This window comes from Procambarus clarkii, chromosome 9, assembly GCF_040958095.1.
Source record: "Procambarus clarkii isolate CNS0578487 chromosome 9, FALCON_Pclarkii_2.0, whole genome shotgun sequence".
Taxonomy (NCBI): domain Eukaryota; kingdom Metazoa; phylum Arthropoda; class Malacostraca; order Decapoda; family Cambaridae; genus Procambarus; species Procambarus clarkii.
The window spans coordinates 3,605,852-3,618,008 of record NC_091158.1 but is presented as its reverse complement, the minus strand read 5'-3'; the positions used below and the strand labels follow the sequence as shown (position 1 = coordinate 3,618,008).

Below are 12,157 nucleotides of genomic sequence, written 5' to 3'. Positions count from 1 at the left end.
TAACCCTAGGTGCATGCAGCCCGAGTACTGGTGAAATTACTCCTGGCTCACACACCACCAAGGACAGGACCACACCACAAGGCACTGCACTGGAACAAGTCTGGAGCCAGAGTCGCACAATCGCCGGGTTTCACATCAGCCACAGAATTGAGGGTTTGGATAGCCAGCGCGGGGGTCTGGGGCTCCTCCTTTTCCCTCCTGGAGAGGGGAAAGCTGCACAGACAGCAGTGCAGTGACAGTTAAGACTTTATGCTCGTTTGCTCGTTTTTCGTTTGGGAGAGTTCTGTCCAACAGCTCGGCTTTCAGTAGCAATATTTTAACCAATATTTTCTTCTGAAATGAAGAAGAAATCAATTCTTTTTTCTACAAAGTGATAGCGATAGGTAAGCCAGTAAAATGGTACAAAAAGGCAAACCAATAAAATTGCTATAGAGAGGGGAAGTGAAGAATAAGGAGAGGGGGAACATGTTCCTGAAAATAGTATATATCAATGTGTAGATGGAGTGAAATTGAAGATACTGGAGTTAAGCGATGTAATACAGCTGCAGACATCAGACATTGTTGCACTCATGGAGACAAAACTTGATGTTATTTTAAATGAGGTCATATTCCCAAGGGGCTACTCAATTTGGAGACGAGGCAGCAAAAATTAGGAAAGGCGTGGCGTTGCTGTGCTGGTGAAAGAACACCTAAAGGTGAAGGAAATAATGATTGCCAATCCACGAGAAGTTGACGTAATAGCAGTAGAGATCTGCCATGAGGATGATAAACTAATGATTATAAATGCATATAGTCCACCACCAAGTAACACACGGAAAAAGGAGGAGCTAGATAGTAAAAGAGAGGGACCAGGCGCACCGTGCCAACCAGCCGAAGGCGGGTCCAAAAGCGGACCCAAGCCCGAACCTGGCACCAGTGGCCTACCACGACGAGAGGAACCCTGAGCCCTGGCACGACCCCTCCGAGCAGGGCCCCCCCCGGGGACCCCTGGAGAACCAACAAGTCCGACATTGGACGAAGCCACCTGAATATACTGCACCACAGCCGCAGGGGAAAAAGTAGCAGACAAAAGGGCGAAGATATCCTAAGAGCCAGGGCCCAGGACGATTCTAAAGAGGAGGCCAGCACGGCCTGTCGACACGCGAGCCGGGAAGCATAAAACTGGGCAACCGCATCCCTCAAGATAGGCGCAAACAGCTTAACCCTTAAATGGTGCATGGCTATATACCATTTGACACCCACAGGTGCATACAAAAAAAAAAAAAAAAATTCTTCCTAACCTGTTAATTTGTGTTCACTGATTATGGGAAATATAATAAAAAAATCGTAAGTGGCATATATTGCCCGCTATAGGGCGGGGAAGTCTGGCAAAAAACAGGCGCTGACTCAGCGTGCATCCCAGGCAGTCTGTTGCTCGCCAGCTGTCAGGCCGGAGTTGCCACAAAGAGATAATTACCTAATTATTTCAATGTCTCTGATTGATTTTTCGTAGTTTTTTTGCTGTAATATTATTCAATAGTGTGTAGTGTGATATATTTATATAATAAAATGAGTGAATCATCGCTGTACTCAAAAATATGGTGTGCATATTGTTGATTCAATTATGTTCATCAAACAGTGAACAAATACTTTGTCGGTTATTACACTATATACACAGGTTATATATAAGTATCTGCATGTTTTGTTCACCATAACGAACATCTAAGTTGCTATTGTGAGTCAAAAAGTAACGAGGAGTGACTGCCAACACCAGCCAGCCACTCACTTCCTCCCTCAACACCTCACTCGCCCACGTTCTCCTCCCACCATACTGTTTTTGCTTTTATTCACTATATATAGACGTTATATATAAGTATCTACATTCGTGTTCACCATAATGAACCACTAAATTGGCATGCTGAGTGGTAGTGCCAGTGGCAGTCCGCCACTGGCTGCTACTTCCTCCCTCCCTCAAGTCACCTGACTCACCCACATTCTCCTCCCACAATACTGTTTTTGCTTTTATTCACTATATACAGATGCTATATATAAGTATCTACATTCGTGTTCACCATAACGAACCACTAAGTTGGTATGCTGAGTGGCAGTGGCAGTGGCAGCCCGCCATTGGCTGCCACTCCCTCCCTCCCTCCCTCACCTCACCTGACTTGCCACCATTCTCCTCCCACCATACTGTTTTTGCTTTTATATACAGACGTTATATATAAGTATTTACATGTTTTGTTCACCATAACTGTACATCTGTATGGTGAGTAAAGGCACAAAGACGTTGCTACTCACACAGTCAGCTGATGGCTGCTGCCCTCAAGGCCAGTTGCACTAATATTTCTCCTCCAACAATACTGTTTGTGGTGTTATTACGCTATATACACACATTATATATAAATATCTACCTGTTTTATTCACCATACTTGTACAAGTAAACTGGTATGGTGCCCAAAGACCATCGTGGCCACCAGTAAACAACATGGTAAGTCGTGCAGACGACGCCACCGCCCTCACCAAAATGGCGGCTCCCAACCTACTCCTCTTGCTGTTTATACCCTCTATACACACGTTATATATAAGTATCTACATTTGTGTTCACCATAGCGAACTACTAAGCTGGTATGGTGAGTGCAGTCAATAAAAGGTGGCCACACACAGTCAGAAGACAACGCCACTACCTCCCCTCCCACAGCATTACTCCTCCCTCCATGGAGCACAGCGCTAAATATCACCACAATCCTACTATTATCAGAACCCTGGTCAGTTTTATCACAGCCAGGGGTCTTCTGTAATAATATCATCGCTACATAATAGCATGAACAAGTATATTATGGCATTTTTAGGCGATGCTGTGGTCACAAGCTGAACAGCAGTGCTGTGAGCTCATGCTGCATGCGTCAGGCTTGGTAGCTCACTCAATACTGAGGTCCCTAACACCCGGGAATTTGGCCCATGATTTTTTTTTTTAAATGGCATCTGTTTACAAGAGCCCTGATGAAGGTGTGGTGAACCCCGTGTATTTGCGGGCCATTTAAATCTTGTGTAGTACTCCAAAGCTTCAAATGATGCAATGCGCAATTTACTGCAAGTCGGTCAAAACATCATATGATGCGATGCGCAATTTAAGGGTTAAACAAGGCAGCCGATGAGCAAGCAGCCAAGCCCAAGGCACCGGACCCCGGAACGGCCTTGAGCGCCCCCACGTCCTCTCCAAGCCAGTCTGAAGACAGCTCCAGGAGGGAAAAGAAGCGCAAGGCCAAAGCCAAGAGGCCCCTGGCATGCAAATCCTCAGCCACCTGCGCAGCCGAAATGGAGGGAACCTGCACATGGAGGTGCAGAACACCAACATCCCGGAGAGGGCCAGAGCAAACAAGCACTCATTGACGAGCTCAAAGTCGTCCCCCAGGAAAACCTGAATCACAGGAGAAACCTCGCGTCACTCAAGCGTGCGGGAACGACAGAAAGAATGCCAGGCCTCCAAGGCAAAGATAGGACAGTCCACTAACCAGGACGACTCCGGAATCTCGTAACGGACTTAGAAAGAGAACGAAGTCCCAAACCGGAAAAACGATGGATCCATCACCGAAGCGTAATCCAGGTCACGCAGGAGGTAAGCCGCAAGGGCCACCCACACCGCAGACAGTTGGATACAGGAAGCCAAAAACCTCTAGAAGGACAGAACTGATGCACCCTAGGGTACACAGAACTGAACCTGGGGAGGGGCAGACACCAAATCCAATTCGTACGCGGAGGGAGGGAAAAGAGAACCCCACCCCTTGTAACAATAAGCCCTGCTCAGAGGGTAGAAAAACCCAGGTGGGGTCTAGCTGGGCCCAAGGCCCCCACGTCAGCCCCTCCCCAGCCCCAAGATTCCCCCTCCTTGGGACCCGGGGCCGAGTCATCCCCCACAGCACTGGCCCCTAAAGAAAAGGCCGGTGCAGCCGAGTAGGCCGAACAGAAGGGGGCCCACTGGTCAGACCCAGAGGCTTCGGCAGGGAGATCAGACTCAAAAGCCTCCGTCGCCACACCGGAAGGGACATCCCCCGAGACCGCTCGAGACTCAAGACCATCTAAACCCTGCCCCGACTCCGAAACCCTCAGATGTTTCGGAGCCAGAAACAGGGGGGGTGGAGAGCAGACTGAACCACAGAAAGGGAAAGATGAAGGGGCACTGACTGAACTAAGGTCGAAGCAACCCCCACCCCCAAGTCCGAGTCCCTATAAGCAAAACGGGGCAGCCTCGGAACATAAGAACATAAGAACAAAGGCAACTGCAGAAGGCCTATTGGCCCATACGAGGCAGCTCCTATTTATAACCACCCAATCCCAGAATTGGGTGACCAACCAACCTAGCGCGTTGCAACAACCTAAACCGTGCATGCAATGCCTGCGCCGCCTGTACCCTCTAGTCACTAGCAAGCAGCAGTACTCACAGGACTCATAGTTGAAAGTGCCACTGACCCAACAGGCAGCGGGAAAGAGGCAAAAACTGTGAGGGTCACCCTGTGTCAAGGGGACCAAGCAACCCTCAAACTCGCATAAAGCGAGGGGGGGGGGAGGCTCCGGGGACACATCCATCGAACCCACGCGCCCCCCCCCCCCTTGGGGATTCCCAGGGGTCCTAAGACCCTTGGGGATACACATGACTGATGCCAAAGTCTGACATTAGCATATCAGCCTAGTAAGCTCCAGGGAGCTGAAGGGGCTCTCCCCTGAAAACTGTGTGCACACAAGTCCAGTCTAAAGAACAAATGCTGGAAAAAGTTGGCTACATGCACCAGTCTCATTAAAAATGCAATCTAAATGTTTATTCATTTTCTATTACTTTTAATCATTGTTTCAATGTCTTTATATCAAAATATTGTACCTAAGATAAAGTAAGCAAGATTAACAAAAAATAAAATTATTTTTATACTATAGACATATACATACTGACAGAATGATAATATATAACACATGGTTGCAGAGGACAATGTAACCTAGTCATAAAAATATAATAAAATGAACGAGTGGTAATACATGCTATATGTAAGTCAGAAAATGAATACAAACTTCCAATGACTAAAACAAACATCTAAGCCAACAAACATTTACATACATTATCTAAACTTACCGAAACCTTGGTAGAACCAAGTACAGTACTGCTTATAAAAGAAAAAGGTGAGGGGTGAGGCCAGAAAGATGACGGATTACGTGTCATAATTTATATTTTTTTAGTACAGTACTGTCTCTGCAGCAGATCAGCAAGTGGTAATGCAAAAATGAATACTTCTTAGTTCTGCTTGATGATGATGTTTTATGGATACTAATTCTATACACATTCTTCTAATGAATTTTTCTTCTTTGATGTGCTTGGTATTATTAAAGTTAATGAGAAGTTATTCCTGGTTTCTCAGTGTGACAAATATCATTGGTGTCCTTGATGCCAAATGAACACTTATATTTGTAAATTCTCACACCATAGCCTCTGAGAGTTTCTCCTACATCTACTGTTACAATTACTATAAAGTATTGTTTATTCCCCTGTCTTGATGAACTAGTTGCTATTAGTTCTACTTCTATGTTAGCAATGTTGTTTGTTGCCTGTTCTGTTGGGAGAACAAGCCAAGAACTTGGGAAACCTTCCTGCCTGTATGCACATTCCAAGGGAAGTGAAGCATTCTCTGGCTCTCCTCAGGGTTTGCTTTTGTATCCTACTAGGTTCTTGGGAGATTTCCTCAGTTTTATTTTCTGACCTTGGCACATGAGAGTTTTTGGTTTGTATGCTGTCACTAATTAAATCTTGGTGCTCCACGTGTGCATTGCCATGGGCTCCTCATGTCATGTTTTTTTGGTAAAGGTTCTCTCCTTCATATTGCTCATCTTGGTTGGACTTGCTGGCAACTTTGGCCACTTTTGTACCTTCCACCCTTTCATACAGGGGGGTCTGTTTTGGGCTGCCACCTTTCTCCATTGTAGGGGGTGGTGCCTGGGCTCGTCCTGGGGTCGGTTGTTCCCCTTCTTAGCAGCTAAAATTAAGGGAGGAATGGAGTACAGTTTTTCCATGCTAAAGGTTCCCTGTGTGGAGTCTGTTATGATCCCTCTGCATGGGGTTATAGCATTTGTCTACCCATTCTTTTTCCCACAAACATTTTCACGTTTTTCAATCCAATTCAAGACTGGTTTGGATTTCTGTCCTGCTGCCTTCCTTTTGTTGGTCAGGATTCCAAGGTGCATCATTTTCCTTAGGCTCTAGACTTTTCTTAGTAGAGGGTCTGCTGCGTGTGTGTCTGTCTGTTCCAGGCTGCTTGTCCCTAGTTCTTGCCTTGCTTATGGGCACTAAGGCATGTGTCGTGCCCCTGTCTGCTCATTCCCAAACCCTGATCTATCTCAGCTGCTCTCATGGGTAAGCTCTCTCCATCCTTGTTCAGTTATTCTTCTTTTCTTCTTCAATACTAGTTCCCCTCTCTGAGACACTTATGAGGAGGTACTGAGGGGCCAGCCCAGAAATCATATACTGTATTGAATGTAATGAAACACCATTTTCCAGGCAGTCTCAGAAGTACTCATGTACCTACCCTTTATTGGTGTTCTTACTAGTGGGGTTGAGGTGTCTCTCAGAGTGACACTTGGGTGAGGTCGGCTGGAACCCCGGCTGACACGAGCAGCCACCTAGTTGCCCACTGTGTATTTTCCCAACGATTTTATTTATTATCAATAAACTATTTGTTTAGCTTTATCTTTACTTTCTGGGCAGTTTTTATCAAAATTGGGACACTGATCCTCATGCTTCCCTTTCCTCTAATAAACACAACAGATTCTGGTGTTTGGTAGATCTGTATCAGTCCAGAGGCCAGGCGGTAGTGATGTGGGTGTCTCTGTGTACCAGGGCCTAATGCACCATAAAGAAACCAAGGGTGCCCAGAAAAGGGGGAATTTTTATTATATTCAATGCTTGATTTTTTGGATTTCTATCGAGTTGAATGTCCCAAAGGATTAACCTTTCCTTATATTATTCTACTATCTTCTCTAGTCATTAGGTTTCTTATGTCATGGAATTAGAAAATTGGGTAATCCACTAATGATGATGATGACACCTTATAACAGTTGTTATACTTACAGTATTTATATCTTTCATTTCCTAACAATGAATAAAATGAATACTTCTGGCACTGAAAGTTGTAGCTAAAGTATTTGAAGTTCAAAAATAATGCATAAATGTACTGCAATTTTATCAATTATATGGAAGTGAAGATCCAAATGTTCCATATTTAATCCAAATGTCAAGGATGCTTTCAGTATATTCTTCCAAACCATACAGTGCAATTAGCCATTACCTGGTTTGTCCCCTGGACATGTGGCCTCACATTCTCCACGTGTAATAAACCTGTTGGAATTTCCATCACAGCCCGTGTAATAGAAAGGCATGCACCTGGTCTCAGAGTAATCATAATACCAGCGAGGAAGAGTCTCATCACAAAGCCCCGAAGACTTGGGTAGTGTGCACAGGTCTGTTAGTACAACCACCATAAAGAGAAGGATTAGCAGATTACAAAATATGCTATTGTCATAATACATTTATCTCTGTCATATGAATTATCCAGACTTGAAGTACTGTCGCTATATTTTTTGAATGTGAATATAAAACAGAGATATTTGCAATGACAAAGTGAAAGTTAGGAACTATTCTTCATTGCTATCTACATCTTTGTTAGACTGCCCATGCTTTAATTTCTAAGTATGCCACAACCAATTTTACAGAGATCAGGACAACCATGAGTTTAGGATTAATTAATGAAAATAGGCATAACTAATGTTTATATTGATACTATTTTGTTATATACCAAGATGCAGTTATAACACTGTAATGCAGTTTTGCATTATACTTAACAAGTTTTGATCAGCATGACAAAAAAATTGTATTTAACTTGACTCTTCCAACTGAGTGTTTTAATAAAGAAACTATCAGTATAATGAAAAACTGCTTTACCACCACCATAGCATTATAGTCAAGCCCATAGCTGCTGCGTCCTGACCTTTGGAGCGACCACGGATACAGCGTTGCATGCACTCATTCTCAGTGAGGAAGTTGTTGTTATTTCCCTTGCAGCCACCAAATGCAAACTGGGTGCAGGTTCCCATAGTCTGCTCATAGTACCACCTGGAGTAGTTTCCACGGCAGGGACCAGGCATCACCTCCAGTAGACAAACGTCTGTAGCCACTCACACCAAGAGTGGGAACATGACCATGTAACTCTACTGACCACTACCAACATATTTTTTCCACTCATTAATTGAGGGCTATTTTCAGAAAAATAAACTTGTTTAAAACTCAAACTGAGAGAAAAGATAGAGTAAACTATATATTAAATAGACACGCAAATCATATAACGTTTTCTTTACTTCCTGTTTATTAACAGTGCACTATTTATTCAGAACTTTTAAGACTCTTATAACAAAACATTATTAAATGATGTTATGATGTCAATGATCAGTTTTTCTTTTCTTTACAAACATTTTTAAGACAATTATTTTTTTAAGAAATATATTATTTTTCCTCTAAAAGCTTTAAAAAATTTATGCATGAAAACATTTAATGTAAATTGTATGGAAAATATCAGCTGTTGAGTAAATGTGCACAATATATTTTCCTTTATTTATATTACAGGTGAAATGAAGGATTTAAAAGTGTCCTCAACAGTCTAATCATAAAAATAATTAAAATGCTTTATATGTGGTTAATATTGAAATCTCATGCTTATTAGTTTACCAAATAAAATGTAATGTAACAGTTTAAAAATCTAGCATTGAATGTAATGAAATGCTTCTTTTTGGTAAGGCCTCAGCGGCTCCCTGAAGCTATCTCACTGAGATCGATTCTGAATACTGAGCCATAGTATCTGAGCCACATTAGCCATAAAAGTCCTGGTTGGCCTTTCAGGGATCAGATCCAGAACGTGGCCCCCTCACAGAGGCACACAGAGATAGTTATGATCACCCACACCAAGAAAGCATCCAGAAAGACAAATTAAGAACAAGTGGAATTGACCAATATCTCCTACTCCAGGTCCCTAAATACCATATGTACCAACTTTGGGTCATCAATCCAAGCTGCAAACCAAATGAAGGAAAAATGAGCCCTCAAGGTAACTGCTGCCTAATACGCCTCTTGTCTTGAGACATTATCAGAGAAAATAGAGACCCAATGAGCACAAATGCTATATGATTCAGGGCCAAGGTGACACTGACCTAGCAGGTAGATTGGTAAAGATAGAAAGAATGATTTTTGGCACCTTGAGGTTATCTTGAGATGATTTTGGGGCTTTAGTGTCCCCGCGGCCCGGTCCTCGACCAGGCCTCCACCCCCAGGAAGCAGCCCGTGACAGCTGACTAACACCCAGGTACCTATTTACTGCTAGGTAATAGGGGCATAGGGTGAAAGAAACTCTGCCCATTGTTTCTCGCCGGCGCCCGGGATCGAACCCGGGACCACAGGATCACAAGTCCAGCGTGCTGTCCGCTCGGCCGACCGGCTCCCCGCTCGGCCGACCGGCATGTATCAAAGCAGACAAGCACCCTTCTCATATAGCAAGTGTGGGGCTTGAGAGGTAGATTCATTATTGGCTGACCCACAGAGGAGTTGTCAGGGCCTGAAGGTGACTAACCAAGCATGACACCCATGCACTTGGGAAGTGACACTGAATTTAGCTTACAGGATGAATTTGGCTATGAAGGATGCCAGCGTGTCATATGAACAAGAATGCAACTCCTAGTGTATCCCACAAGGCAAACTGAAAGCCCCAACTGCAGGGCCCCACAGAGGAAACAACAACTCATACATTACCCAGGGTGAGGGTCTCCACTCTGGTGACCAGGCCCTCTCAAGGGCAAACTTCAGAACACACCAAAGAAGTCATTGTGTCTATGCAGAGCTAATCTAAATAAGTGCATAGGGAAAGGCTGCCCTAAATACATGTAGTTCAAATGAACAAATCCACAAGGGCCATGACGAGGATTCGAACCTACGTCCGGGAGCATCCCAGACACTGCCTATATCGACTGAGCTACGACTTGGTAAAAAAGAGTTGAAACTGAAGTTCTATTGAACTTACACAAACCCTGGTTTGTGTCTTGGAGAGGCTGCAGGATCCAGTAAGTTCAGTAGAACTCCGGTTTCAACTCTTTTACCATGTCGTAGCTCAGTCAATAAAGGCAGCGTCTGGGATACTCCCGGATGTAGGTTCGAATCCTCGTCACGGCCCTTGTGGATTTGTTCATTTGATGCATCATGCTATTGTGATTTCTGTGTGTAACTTGTAGTTCATAGCAAATAAGCAGACCAAGTCCACGCTAGAAGTGAGACTTGTAAACACATGCATGTGAAGCAATTATTAAAGGTTAGGAGTGACACACAATACAAAAAGGATGTCCCCTCATTTTTCTTTGGAAAGAAGTGCAACTCACCCATAGCTGGTGACTCTGGTAGGTCTAAGCTCTTAGAGATCAGTGACAGAACTGACTAATAACAGGGACAAAAGCTTGGAGCTCCTGGGGCACCATCTATTGGCAGCCCTTTGCACTAGGAGGTTTGAGCTAGTATCGAGTGAACCAAATGGGTATGAATGAATCATTTGCTAAGTTGTTTGGCTGTTTTGGTGCTATGTTTTCTACGAATATTTCGATTGTCTGTACTGCTTTGCTTGCTCTCTGGATACCTTCTCAGTGTGGATGATCATAACAGGTTCTGGCTCTAGTCCCCCAGTAGGCCTAACAGGACTCCTGAAACTGATATACTAGCAGAGACTTTTTACATTCTTTGCAAAAATGTAAAAACATCAATGTTATGTATTACCACAAACCCAAAGGTACATTGGGTTGTGTGTGTTGTAAGGTACGAGATTAAAAGCCGTAACCTAAAGTATCGCTAATAACACCCGCTCTTACTTTCTTATAAATAATGGAAGTGCAGGGGTCTATATAGTAATAATCACCAGTTCTAACTACATGGGACAAGAAATATACCTTGGGGTACAATTTTACAAAAAGGTTTTTATTTAACAAATACCAAATTTCCTCACACTTCTTAGAACAGGGGGGGGGGAGGGGAGTGTACTTCGATCCACCACAGGATTGATACAGACAAAAAAGGTGGGGGGGGGGGGAGAGGTTCCTTCTCCCTCTACAACCTGGGGACTTAAGGTCATTACTCTATTCCACTCCTCTTAGGTCACTACAAAGGGCCTGGGTTTACAAATGGATATACAAAATAAATGTGGATAACCCCCCCTGTAACACGAAGAATTCCTGAGACCCGGAACTTCAAGAACAAGAGGTCATAGATTTAAACTAATGAAATCAAGCTGCCGGAGAAATATACGAAAATTCACTTTTGTAAACAGAGTGGTAGACGGTTGGAACAAGTTAAGCGAGAAGGTGGTGGAGGCCAAAACCGTCAGTAATTTCAAAGCATTATATGACAAAGAGTGCTCGGGAGACGGGACACCACGAGCGTAGCTCTCATCCTGTAACTACACTTAGGTAATTACAGCTGAGCACATACACCTGAATTAACAAAACACCACTCTCCCTACACACAGGGTTCCAAAAATCCTTATTTCCACAAATTCCTATCTCTAACTCATAAAGAAAAGGGAAAGCACCACTATAAACATCTATAATACTGCACTTATCATATTTGTTGGAGACCATCCACAACACTGGTCTGGTTCTTACTGCCTCCCTCTCCCAAGTGACTGATAGGGCCTTGCACATCTCCCTGCCTGCCTGGTTCCAATAATGTCCCCTCCCTATACATGTCATACACATTTCCCAATACTTCATTTATATGTCTTATAATGTTCCAGGCTATTTTTCTACATTTAACACTATTGTTTCTCTATATTTTCTTGCATTGAATCTGCATTTTTTTACCATTTTATCCCTTTTGTTTACATTTTCTTTTAGGAGATTACATTTTCCTGTTGAGATGATGCTCTGTGCATCTGAAAGGGGTCAGAGTTGCAGACTGTATTTCAACATTTAACACTGCTATTTCTCCCTACACAAGGGTCTCTCTCCTATATAACTATTTTTCCTATAACACACACACACATATATATATATATATATATATATATATATATATATATATATATATATATATATATATATATATATATATATATATATA

The 12,157-nt window shown here is 43.3% G+C and overlaps 1 protein-coding gene across 1 annotated transcript in view; it reads right to left on the bottom strand.

Moving 5' to 3' along the window:
• Nucleotides 1–12,157, bottom strand: part of LOC123766071 (proteoglycan-like sulfated glycoprotein papilin) — a gene marked incomplete at its 5' end in the record, with an annotated part of 493,143 nt that overhangs the window by 177,837 nt on the left and 303,149 nt on the right. The window contains 2 exon segments of the mRNA XM_069321077.1: nucleotides 7,305–7,478; nucleotides 8,004–8,180. Coding sequence (XP_069177178.1) covers nucleotides 7,305–7,478; nucleotides 8,004–8,180 — 351 coding nt within the window.